This window comes from Emiliania huxleyi, assembly GCF_000372725.1.
Source record: "Emiliania huxleyi CCMP1516 unplaced genomic scaffold EMIHUscaffold_569, whole genome shotgun sequence".
Taxonomy (NCBI): Eukaryota; Haptophyta; order Isochrysidales; family Noelaerhabdaceae; genus Emiliania; species Emiliania huxleyi.
This window is the reverse complement of record NW_005197728.1, coordinates 12397-23944: the sequence shown is the minus strand read 5'-3', so window position 1 is coordinate 23944 and position 11548 is coordinate 12397. Positions and strand designations below refer to the sequence as shown.

Below are 11548 nucleotides of genomic sequence, written 5' to 3'. Positions count from 1 at the left end.
TCAGGTGCCGAGCTCGCCGACGGGCAGCTGCAGCGTCGCGCGCAGTGCCTCCGCGCCGCACGCCGCGGACATGGCAAAGGGCGGTGGTGACGCGGCACAGGGAGGCGGAGGCGGGGCGGCGGCGCCGGCGAGGGGAGAGAGCGGCGGGGAGAGACGCGCGCGCCGAAGGGGCGGGAGCGGTGGCGGCGGAGGGGGAGGCTCCGCGGGTGTGTCTCTCTCTGGCTCCCTCTTCGCCGTCGCGTGGGGCGACATGGCCGAGAGCCTCAGCACGAGCCTGCCGCTCGACCTGAACGCGCTCGAGCAGGCGCACGGCCGCGCCACCGCCCGCCGCCACCCCCCCCGAGGGCCGAGGGCCAACAGTGCCTCCCCCCCCCCTCCTCCTCCCCCCTCTCGCAGGCGCTGCTCGGCATGGACTGCGAGGACGGCCGCTTCGGCCGGTTGCTCTGCTCGCGGCTCGGCTACCAGCGAGTCTGTGCGCAGCTACCTCGGCTACACCTCGGCTATACCTCGCCGCCGTTATCTCATCGCCGCCGTTATCTCAGCTCGTTTGCGGTGCCTTGCCCGTAGCTGCGGGCCGGTGGGAGGGGTCCGAGGAGTCTGGCCTCGAGCGCGAGGTCTCGTGCGTCGTCAAGTGCCCGCCCAAGCCGATGCTGCCCGACCAGACGAGGGACCTTTGCCCCGCGGACGCCGCAGCAGCAGCTGCGCACGGCGTCTGCTCATCCGACGCAGCTCGGAGTAGGTTGTCATCCGGCAGCGGCTCCAGCGGCAAGGCGGCGAGCGGCTGCTGCTCGAGCGCGAGGCGCTGCTTGCCTCCTCTCCCTCCCTCCCTCCCTCCCCCCCTCTCCCCCCTCCCTCCCTCTCCCCCCTCCCTCTCCCCCATCCCTCCCTCCCTCCCCCCCTCCCTCTCCCCCCTCCCTCGCTCCTCCCCCTTCCTCCCTCCTCCCCCTACCCCCCTCCCTCCTCCTCCTCCCTCCCTCCTCCTCGCGCGTCCACCCTCGCGCCTCCCCCCTCCTTGCCTCGCCCCCTCCCGCCCCCCTTCCAGCTCGACGGTCGTCTTGTCGAGCGCGCGCTCTCTCTCCGTAGGTCGGCACGCTAGACATCCCGTATGGCGAGTCCTTCCGCGTGCAGGAGCGGTGGGTCGCGCTCGCTTCGGCGGCGGGCGGGGGCGGCGACGGAGGCGTGCAGCTGCGGGTGTGGAGCTATGTCCAGTTCAAAGGGCGCAAGGCTCGCCCCTGATCGCTCTCTCGCGAGCGAGGTTATGGCGCGTGGGCCCCGCAGGCAAGCCTCCCGCCACCTCCCCGCAGGCGGCCCTGATGGCGAGTAAGATCCGCTCGCACGCGCTCAAAAAGTCGCGCAAGGCGGCCACGGCGGCGGCGGAGCTGCTCGCACGTGCCGCGTGCCTGCGAGGAGGCCATTCTCCCCTACTGACCGGGCCAACGTGCGTCTCGTTGCGCGGCGCGTAGGCGTGGCCTCGGCCGAGGAGGAGGAGGAGCAGCCGCCGCCGCCAGCCCCCCCCGGCGCCGCTTTCACCGCCGGCGCGGGCGGCAGCGGCTTGGGTGGCGCGGGCGGCGGGCGTGGCGCCGAGTTGCAGGAGCAGTACGACGCTCTGTTCGAGGAGGCGTCTTACCTCAAGCGGCGGTGCGCGCAGCTCGAGCGCGAGAATGCTCGGCTCGAGCACGGCCGCCGCCACACGAGCAAGGACAAGCGGCAGCTCCTCGAGAAGGTGGCGGAGCTCGAGGCGGCGCTGGTGGCCGAGAGGCGCAAGCGAGCTGACATGGAGGAGGCCCTCGCCACCGCGTACAACGCCACGTTGCGCGAGCTTGTCGAGGCGGGCGCCGGGCGACCGAATGGAGCCGGGGCGTCGCGGGCCGCCGCCGCCAAGCCCACTCGCCCGCTGAAGGGCACGCAGCGGCTTCGAGCGCTCGCAAGCAGCCCGCCGCCGTGAGGCGGTCCGCGCGTGTCTTTGTGAGGTGAGCGATTGCGCGTGGTTGGATGTGAAAAGGGTCACGACCGTCTCGGAATTTGGAATCGTCCGTGTGCGGCGCAGTGTTAAAACCCCGGGTCAAAACGTGTGTTGGGGAGCCACAAGGTGTGGGTCTGTGAATGATCAGATTTTTTTCCAAATACGGCTGAAGCTCAAAGGAGATCTGAGACTGTGAGAGTGTCTCTGAGCTCTGGCGTCTGGGACTGGCGACTGGGGGCCCATGCGCCATCGCGCATGGGCGGGCGGCGGACTCGGCGGGGGGGCCGCCAGGGCCCAGGGGACGCGTCGTCTGGTCTCTCACGTCTCAGGATCAGAGGCCACGGGCACACACGTGCCGTAGACCTCGTCGCGGAAAGGGGTTTACGTTTCCTGCTGCTGCTGCTGCTGCTGCTGCTGCTGCTGCTGCTGCTGCTGCTGCTCGCGGACGAGGCGGTCGTTCAGCTCCTTCACACGGCGCGCCGAGGTGTGGCTTCCGAGGATGTAAAAGAGCGAGCCCATGCCAACCCCACCAGCGCCAACCGTCGCTCCACCGCCGAGCAGCGTCTGAGTCATAGCCTGCGCGATCGTGTCCTGCGACCCACCAAGAGCTCTGCCGTCATTGGGTCGCACATTCCGACCGGAGGCGGGGTGGCTGTCGCCAGCTTGCCTCGCCGTGCGGCGGTGACGGCGGCCGCTGTTCGGTGTCTGCGCGTTTTTGACGCTGTATGGACCGGCGGTAGGATGCACGCTCCGCGGCGACGGCGCCGAGCGGGTTCCGTCTCCTCGATCGCTGCCTTCGCGCGGAGCCGTCCACACGTTGGCAGCGCGCGACCGGCGCGGTGTGGAGGCTACTCCGCCGGTCGCGCCTCGCAAGAGGCTCTGCACCTCTTGTTCTTCCGCCCGGATGCGATCGAGCTGCGCCTGCTGCAGCTGCAACTCCTGGAGAGTTGCTTGCAGGAGCACGTCATCCGTCTCAATGTCCTCCAGCAGACCGCCCTCCGGCTGTGACGCGTGACCGGGAGGGTCATCCTCCATGCGCTTCCCCCCATTCGCCCAAGAGAGCGCTCGGTCGACTCGCCCCGCCAGCGCATTGTCCAAGGCCTTCTCCAACCGGTGGCTCGCTCTTTGGTGGGCTGCACTCTCGGCGCGCGCCTCTCGGAGCTGCTGGCGCAGCTCCGCCACGTCGTCGTCCTCTCGGGTAGAGGCAAAATCGGGGCCGAGGCTCCTCGGCGCCTCCGGCGACAAGCGGAAGGCGGGCGGGGGCATGGCGGTGCTCTCTGCTCGGTGGCCCGCGCTGCGCAGCGCCAGTCGGAGACGCTGGACGGTCTGCTTTAGCCGATGTATGTGAGCCTCGTACCGCTCTCGCTGCTGCTGCAGTGTTTCGGACACATCCGCCGGGTTTCGGGCCGCAGTCAACGTCACGCGCTTGGCACGGTCGGCAAAGCGCAGGGTGGAGAGATTGTTCTCTACCGCGTCGGCTGTGGGCGAGAGCATTGCGAGCAGCACCGTGCGCGAGTTGCCGGAGAGCGCCGGCTGCAGAAGGCGCGTGAGCACCGAGTCCCGAAATGGGATGTGTGACTCGCCACGCGTAGAGACGGAGAGCGCGTGCACGCACTTGGCGAGCGCCGTCAGCGAGGTATTGATCTGGCAGCGCTCGCGCTGGTGGTCTCGAGCGAGCAGTTCTGCAGCCATGGCACGTTCCGAGCCGGCGAGGTCGACGAGGCAGAAGCGCGAGCGAAGGCCGCCTCTCGCGGAACCGCCTCGCTGCTCGACGATAAATTGCAGCACGGCGTGCGAGCGGGACGACCGCGCATTCGCGTCTGTCGCGCGTATTGCTCGCATTCGAAGAGCCCGACGTATCAAGGCCACGGCAGCCGCTGCGTCATGCAGTGGCACCTCTGTCAGGCCTTGCACGTACGTCTCTCGGCTCTCAGACTCGCGGAGCGCCAGGGCTGGCCTCTCGTGCCCGCCGTCCACGCTCGGCAGGAGCAGGTCCCGAAGAGTCTCATTGTAAACCTCGAGCATCGACGCGCTGACCATGACGCGAGTCCCACAGGTGGCTGCGCACGCGGCATGCTCAAAGATCTGATGGAGCGCACGACCCGCGATGCCGGTGCGCTCTTCGCCCTCCTGTTCGTCGGGCAGGAGACCGCCAAAGATGGTGTGAGTCTTACCGGAGCCTGTCTGCCCGTAGGCAAGCACCGTCGCGTTTATGCCGTCGAGCGCTGCTTCACAGGCCGGCCGAATGTGCGAAAACAGTGAGCGCTGATCCGCCTCCCCGTCGAGGGCCGCGTCAAACTGCGCGGAGAAGGTGCGTTGCTTCCGGATCAGCTGCACGGTGTCGCCCCTGATCGCGAGCGAGTCCACGTCTAGATCGTCACGACCAGATTGGGGTGGGCGCACCCGCACGATCACGCGGATTGGTTCTTCCGGGTTTTGCGTGCGGGCCATCAACGCGAAGAAACTCTCTCTCTCAACGCGCGAACCAACGAACGAGACCGCGGCGGGGGAGGTACGGGCTGCAGCGGGGTGGATCTCGCGCGCGTGCGCCTCGGGCTGAACGTTACATTACACGTAAAAGAGGCAATTTTTCGGTGCTCCCCGCACGGCGAGAACACAGTGTACGTCGCGCTGCAGCACATGAAGAACCACGTGTGGCGCGAGATCTGGCCGGCGATGCCGAGCGACGCGAGGCAGTACTGCCGGCTGGTGACCAACCAGGTGATGTCGCTGTTCGACGGCGGCGGCGGCGGGATGAAGGACGCGGCAGGAGCCGCCGGCCGGGCGGCGGGCCGCGAGGCGGCGCGGGAGAGCGCGTCGCACGGGCAGGAGCGAGGCGGCGCAGCGGGCGGCGAGCGAGAGGGCGAGCGCCGAGGCCGAGCCGGCGGACGATGGCCGAGCTGCCCGCGAGGCGACGACGAAGCCGTGCACGAGGCAGCACCTCTTCCAGGTGGGAGAGTACCAGATGCAGGTACCTGGAAAAACCCGGGTATACCTGGGAAATACCCTGCGACCGCCTGGGTATCGTGCCGATTTCCTTGAGCACTTGAGCACTGGATAGGGTCGATTCCGCATGGTACGGGACCCCTCGATCGTCTCGCCCTCCCTCACTGGTGTGTTCATTGGGGGGGTCATAACAAGCACGGCACAGGATCGAGGTGCACGCTGCTGAAGCAGTGTCGTCCCCCCTCTCCACCATCTTACAGGGAGACGTCGGCGGTGATGGCGGTGTGACCGATCGAGCTACAAGCAAGAGCGGGAGCTCGTTCAGCAGGCCGATTTCCTCAATTGACAATTGTGCCTCAGATTTTGCCCCAGACCAGCTCTCAGACTCAAGGAAACTCGCGAGTTTCCAGAATGGAGCACCAAACGCCCTCTGTTTTCCCTGGAAATTTCCGGAAACGCAAGTGCTGGGGACCCTCTGTTTTCCTTTTTGTTTGCCGGAAAAGGAGATGCAGGCCAAAGTGGGGAGCGCATCGCGACACGGAGCTGGTTGAAGAAATAAGAGGGCTCCCGCGGCGATCAACACCGCAACTCCTTTTCTAAATTTCACCACTCTTCTTACGCGCGACGACGCTACAGCCTACCAAACCTCCACACACACGTGCACGCAGCGCTGCAGCAGCGCCGCCGTCTCGTCCTCGGGCCGCTCCAGGTCCATGACGACGTTCGTCGAGGCGTGGAAGCGCGTCTCCAGGTCGATGGCCGCCTGCTCGGCCGCGGCGAGCTTGCCCTGGTCGACGCACATGCCGCACACCGCGTGCGCCGGGCAGCCGCACTGGCCGCGTTGTGGGCGCACGGTCTTGGCGACCGCCGGCGCTGCGCGCCGGTCGTGCTGCTCACGCTGCCGGCGGCGCTGGCGCACACCGCGTGCGCCGGGCAGCCGCACTGGCCGCGTTGTGGGCGCACGGTCTTGGCGACCGCCGGCGCTGCGCGCCGGTCGTGCTGCTCACGCTGCCGGCGGCGCTGGTCGCGCGCCTGCCGATCGCGCGTGTTCGCGGCGGCTGCATCTCCTGCTCGTTTCGCTCGCACCCGAGCGGCGGTCGCCAGGCGCTTCAGGTCGGCGGTGCTGCGCGCGCGGCCGTCGGCTCTGCACAGCCACATGTCCTCCTCCTCGGCAGGCTCGCACGGCTTGCCGTCGAACTGCGGCGGGAACCCGCGACGACGCTTCGCCCAGGCCGGGCACGATGGTGCCGCGACGAGCGGCGTCGAGGCGACGGCCATCGATGGGTCCAGAAGACTTGGAGACACTTCTAAACCAAAAGCGAGCACAAGTGCGTTACATGGGCATGGCCGGCGTTTCTGCACCGAACGATCTTACTTTCGGTCTATCGAAAGTGTTGATCGATAACTTTGTAAATTCTTGTGTGCTGTGAGACCGCGTTGACTCGGTTTCAGTCTCCTCAGCTCTGAGGAGCCCCCAAAAGAGCAGAAAATGCCTCGATGCAAAAAAGATGCAAAGACCCAAAGTCGATCACCTCACGCAAGAGCGCCCTTGCCACTCCTGCATCTTCTGCGTCTCGGCCCGCTCACGCCCGACACAAGACGTGCGAATGCTCGCGCTGATCGCCATCATGACGGTCGGAATAGAGCTTCGTGATGCCAACGCGACACCTACAACGATTGCTGTCAGTGACGTCAACATGACGGACGCCAGCGCAAACGCCATTCTCGAGTACGACACAGTGGCTCACATCTTCAAGCAGGCGTGTCAGCTCTTAAATATCGTCCCCGATGTAGCTCAGCTCTCTGCACCCGTCGGCTCGCGATTAGGTCGAATCCGCCGTCCTTTCTAACAACTCCCGCGAGTGGCCACCAGCGCTCGTGAGGCGCTTGCTCTTCGAGCACTGGAACCACATCAAGAAACCGAGCTCGAGGATGGTCGTCCCCGGCAAGTGCCAGCGGGTCGTCGAGCACAAGCTTGCCAGACTCAAAAAAGCACAACCGCAGTGCTATCTGTGCGTCTCGAATCAGGCTCATATCTCCCAATCTTACCATAGGCGCTCGCGCCCGACATCTTCAACATCTATGAAGGGTGAAATGCGTCCGAGACGAGCGCGCTTCAGGGTGCTATTCGCGAGGCTATGAAGAGCATCCGCGAGTCGGACCCGATCGCCATCGCCTCTCCCGGCATTGCGAAGGCACCGCCGTGCACATTCGCTCCCAACCCACCCTGTCGGCTCTCAGGTCCCATCTCAACGTGTCAAGAAGTCAATATACCGAGAATCAACAACTAATCAACAACAACTCATCAACGATCAAGGAAGTAGCCGCTCTTCATGCGGTACCTGCCTCTCGAGCAGTAGCTCGTGTCGTCTACTCAGTTTCTTCTCGTGCAGTTGCTCGTTCGAGCTATTTCACCTCACCCCTCGACTGTCGATCTAGGCCCGCGAATCGCTCCTCGTGCTGAGCAAATCAGATGCGACGCTCTTCGACGGCGATACCGTCGCCGAGCTCGTGACGGAGCTGGTCGACATGAAGCGGCGCAGCGGAGCACCGGACGCGGAGACGGACCTCAAGATCGTGCTCGACTTCAACAGAAGGTCAGGTCGAGGCTTACCACAACCTCAAGGAGGCCGGCGGAAAGAGGATCCACGACTTTCTGAGCGGCCAGGGTGGCGTGGGCAAGTCGACGCTCATTGCACTACTCGTGCAGGAATGGCGAAGCCAAGCGCTCAACGTGCTGGTGACAGGCTCAAGCGGCAAGGCCGCCGCGCTCCTCGGCGGCGTAACCGTGCACCGCGCCTTCGGCCTGTCCCCCAAAGGCGTCTTTCAGCGCGCAGCACTCGACTCGCCGCGCAGGAAGGGCCACCTGCAGCTTCTCGCGACGCTCGACGTGCTCGTGATCGATGAAGTGTCGATGCTGACGGCGGACACACTCAACGCGGTGGACGAGGCGCTCACCTTCGCGATGCGGCGGGCAACAGCATCGCGAGGATACGACATGTCGTTCGGCAACAAGTCCGTCATCGTGTGTGGCGACCTGTACCAGCTGCCGGCCGTGGAGCGCATCTTCCACGAGGACCAGCCGTACATGTCGCATCGCTGGGTCGAGTTCACGCTATCAGAGCTGACGGAGATCGTGCGCACTGACCCCGACCAAATCGAGCTGGCCGAAATGCTATCTCACGCGCGACTCGGTCATGAGCACCTCACGCAGAGGGACCGGCAGTTGCTTCAGTCGCGAGTCTGCGCCTGCCATGGCGGCCACGTACCGTTCACGGACGTGATGCGCATTCGACCACCAGGTGGCAAGGCAAAGGACGAGCGTGAGGTTTCCAGACAGGTAACGCACTGCGTGCCGTGTGGCGAGGCCACCATCCTCGCCGCGCGGCGCCACAAGGTCCAGGCCTTAAACGACGCTCACGTGGCTGAGAGGATCGACGCTGCAGGTGTCGTCGAGGTGTCGTCGTTGCAAGGTGTGCGCGAGCTCGCACCATCCTCGCTTCACCCAGACACGCTCTGAGTAGGCGCTTAGCATCGACCGGTACGATGGAGGAGGATACGTGCCGCCGAGCGAGCAGAAGAAGCTGTCGGACCGCCTGTCCGGCTTCGCCGCCCGACTGCAACTCTACATCGGGCAGCACCTCGTGATTACGGCGAACCGCCAGCGCCACCACGAACAACATCTGAACGGGAACATCGTGCGCGTGGACAACATCCAGCTCGACGCCAGCGGCCAGCCGATCGCGCTCAAAACCACGCTCGTCGACACAGGCGCGGAGCTGGTAATTCCACGGTTCGAGTCCAACCGCGTCCGCCTGGGCGAAGACATGGCCAGCCGCACGCAGTTCCCGGCTCGCAACCGCCGTTCCTCGTCTGTCTGTATGTTCTCCTGACCCGTGACCAAATCGCTCTCGGCGTTATAGGTCCTCCCCTCGCACGCCTGCACCGTGCACCGCGTGCAGGGTGCGACCCTCGCGAATGAGGTGCACATCTTGCTCAACGAGGAGTTCTTCGCGGCTGGACAGGCTCGCCACACATTACGTCCCACAGGATCTCAAATGCAAAAGCCTCACCCCCACTCTGTCGCTTAGGCGTACGTCGCTCTGTCACGCATCAAGCGCATCGGCGACCTGCACCTGTGGCATCTCCATCTCGACGCCATCAAGTCAAACCCAGGGATCGACTACCAATACACTCTTCTGCACCAACGGCGTCTGCGCGACTGCATTCAGTCGATGCCGGACCGTGAGAGAGTGAGTGCGACTCTTCCTCTCGCACGCGTCGCGGCGGGGATGGTCGAGTCTGACTAAGTCAGTGTTCTGTGTGATCGTACCCGATACAACTCAAAATCGCCGCAGCTGCCACTTTCACACGACCACAGAGTTCGCCCTCGCCCGCAATCCCACTTTCAAACAACCGAGAACCGTGTCCTCCGCGACATCATTCGCCCAGCCCTCCTCCGCCGAGCCCACCACCCTCGCCACCGCGGCCCTCGCCGCCGCCGCCCTCAGCATCGCCGTCGCCACCGCCTCCGTCCGCCTCGCCCTGGCCACCACCGCCGTCCACCTCGCCGTCGCCGCCGCCGCCGTCCGCCTCGCCATCTCCGCCGCCGCCGTCCGTCTCGCCGTTGCCTCCGCCGCTGTCCGCCTCGCCGCCGTCGCCGTCGGCATCGCACGGCATCGCCATTCCCGCCGCCGCCGTCGGCCTGGCCGTCGCCGCCGCCGCCCTCAGCATCGCCGTCGCCGCCGCCTACCTCCGCGTCGCCGTCGCCGCCGCCTCTTTCCACCTCGCCGTCGCCGCCGCTGCCGTCCGTCTCGCCGTCGCCGCCGCCTCCCTCCCCCGCGCCGTCGCCGCCGCCACCATCACCGCCGCCTCCATCGCCGCCTCCGCCCTCGCCGCCGCCGCCGAGCCCGCCGCCGCCGAGCCCGCCGCCACCATCTCCGCCGCCGCCGTCGCCGCCGCCGCCTCGCCGCCGCCGCCTCACCGCCGCCCCCCTCTCCGCCACCGCCGTCACCGCCACCGCCGAGCCCGCCGCCTCCGTCACCGCCCCCACCTAGCCCACCGCCACCGTCGCCGCCGCCGCCGTCGCCGCCGCCTCCATCGCCGCCTCGCCCTTGCAACCTCCACCGTCGCCGCCGCCGCCAAGCCAACTCCCCCGTCGCCGCCGCCTCCGTCGCCGCTGCGCCCTCTCCGCCACCGCCCTCGCCGCCGCCGCCCTCACCGCCGCCGCCGAGCCCACCTCCTCCATCGCCGCCTCCGCCTTCGCCTCTGCCGCCGTCGCCGCCTCCGCCCTCGCCGCCGCCCCCGTCACCGCAGCCTCCCTCGCCGCCGCCGCCGTCATCGCCGCCGAGCCCGCCACCGCCCTCGCCGCCGCCCCCGTCGCCGCCACCACCAGCCCGCCGCCACCGTCACAGCCGCCCTCGCCGCCGCCACCGTCACCGCCGCCGCCAAGCCCGCCGGCGCCGTCTCCGCCGCAGCCGTCGCCGCCGCTTCCATCGCCGCCGCCGCCCGGCTCACTGCCTCCATCACCGCCGCCGCCATCACTGCCGCCGCCATCGCCGCCGCCGTCGCCGCCGCCGTCGCCGCCGCCACCGTCCTCCTCGCCTTCGCCGCCGCCACCGCCTCCTCGCCTGCGCCGCCGCCACCGTCAACCTCGCCTTCGTCGCCGCCGCCCTCCGCGTCGCCCTCGCCTCCGCCGCCCTCTGCCTCGCCGTCACCGCCGCCGCCGTCCGCCTCGCCCTCGCCGCCGCCGCCGTCGGCCTCGCCCTCTCCACCGCCGCCGTTCGCCTCGCCGTCGCCACCGCCGCCGTCGCTTCGCCCACGCCGCCGCCGCCCTCCGTCTCGCCGTCGCCGCCGCCGCCGTCGGCCTCGCCATCTCCGCCGCCGCCGTCCGTCTCGCCGTCGCCTCCGCCGCCGTCGGCCTTGCCATCGCCGCCGCCGCCGTCGACCTCGCCCTCGCCGCCGCCACCGTCTATCCCGCCGTCACCGCCGCCACCGTCCACTTCACCCTCGCCGCCGCCGCCGTCCACCTCACCCTCGCCGCCGCCGCCCTCTGCGTCGCCGTCGCCGCCACCACCGTCAACGTCGCCCTCGCCGTCGCCACCGTCCGCCTCGACGTCGCCGCCGCCGCCGTCCGCCTTGCCCTCGCCTCCGCCACCCTCCGCCTCGCCGTCACCGCCACCGCCGTCCGTCTCGCCGTTGCACCGCCGCCGTCCGCCTCGCCCTCGCCGCCGCCGCCAGCCGCCTCGCCGCCGCCGCCGCTACCGTCCGCGTCGCCCTCGCCGCCGCCGCCGTCCGCCTCGCCCTCACCTCCGCCGCCCTCCGTCTCGCCGTCACCGCCGCCACCGTCCGCCGCGCCCTGGCCACAGGACGCCTCGAGTCCAGGGGCGGCGCCAGCGCGCGGCCGCCTCGCCGCGCCCCTGTCCAGGCAGAGGGACGAGAGGCGACGGACGGCCGCCTCGAGTCGAAGGCGGCGCCAGCGCACAGCCATCTCGCCGCGCCGCTGTCCAGGTAGCGATAAGGCGAGAGGCGACGGACGGAACCTCAAGTCGAGAGGCGGCGCCAGCGCACAGCTGCCTCGCCGGCCGCCGCCAGTGCACAGCTGCTCGCCGCGCCGCTGCATAGGCGGCGACGGAGACG

At 68.4% G+C, this 11548-nt stretch overlaps 3 protein-coding genes across 3 annotated transcripts; 1 reads left to right on the top strand and 2 right to left on the bottom strand.

Moving 5' to 3' along the window:
* Positions 1-3382: 3382 nt before the first annotated feature.
* On the bottom strand, positions 3383-4414 carry EMIHUDRAFT_76658 (hypothetical protein; the record flags this gene model as incomplete). The annotated part of the gene is made up of 1 exon (XM_005765088.1): positions 3383-4414. A coding segment is annotated over one exon (1032 nt), but the record flags the coding sequence as incomplete, so codon positions are not given.
* Positions 4415-5464: 1050 nt separating this feature from the next.
* On the bottom strand, positions 5465-6221 carry EMIHUDRAFT_371264 (hypothetical protein; the record flags this gene model as incomplete). Its single annotated transcript, XM_005765087.1, has 3 exons — positions 5831-6221; positions 5556-5782; positions 5465-5509 (listed from the first exon to the last, which is right to left on the bottom strand). Coding segments are annotated over exons 1-2 (584 nt in total), but the record flags the coding sequence as incomplete, so codon positions are not given.
* Positions 6222-6516: 295 nt separating this feature from the next.
* EMIHUDRAFT_247338 (hypothetical protein) lies at positions 6517-9219 on the top strand (the record flags this gene model as incomplete). Its single annotated transcript, XM_005765086.1, has 9 exons — positions 6517-6648; positions 6737-6921; positions 6998-7064; positions 7349-7506; positions 7571-7697; positions 7986-8366; positions 8434-8784; positions 8872-8892; positions 9001-9219. 9 exons carry the CDS (start codon positions 6517-6519, stop codon positions 9217-9219), a joined length of 1641 nt encoding a protein of 546 aa, XP_005765143.1.
* Positions 9220-11548: the final 2329 nt, after the last annotated feature.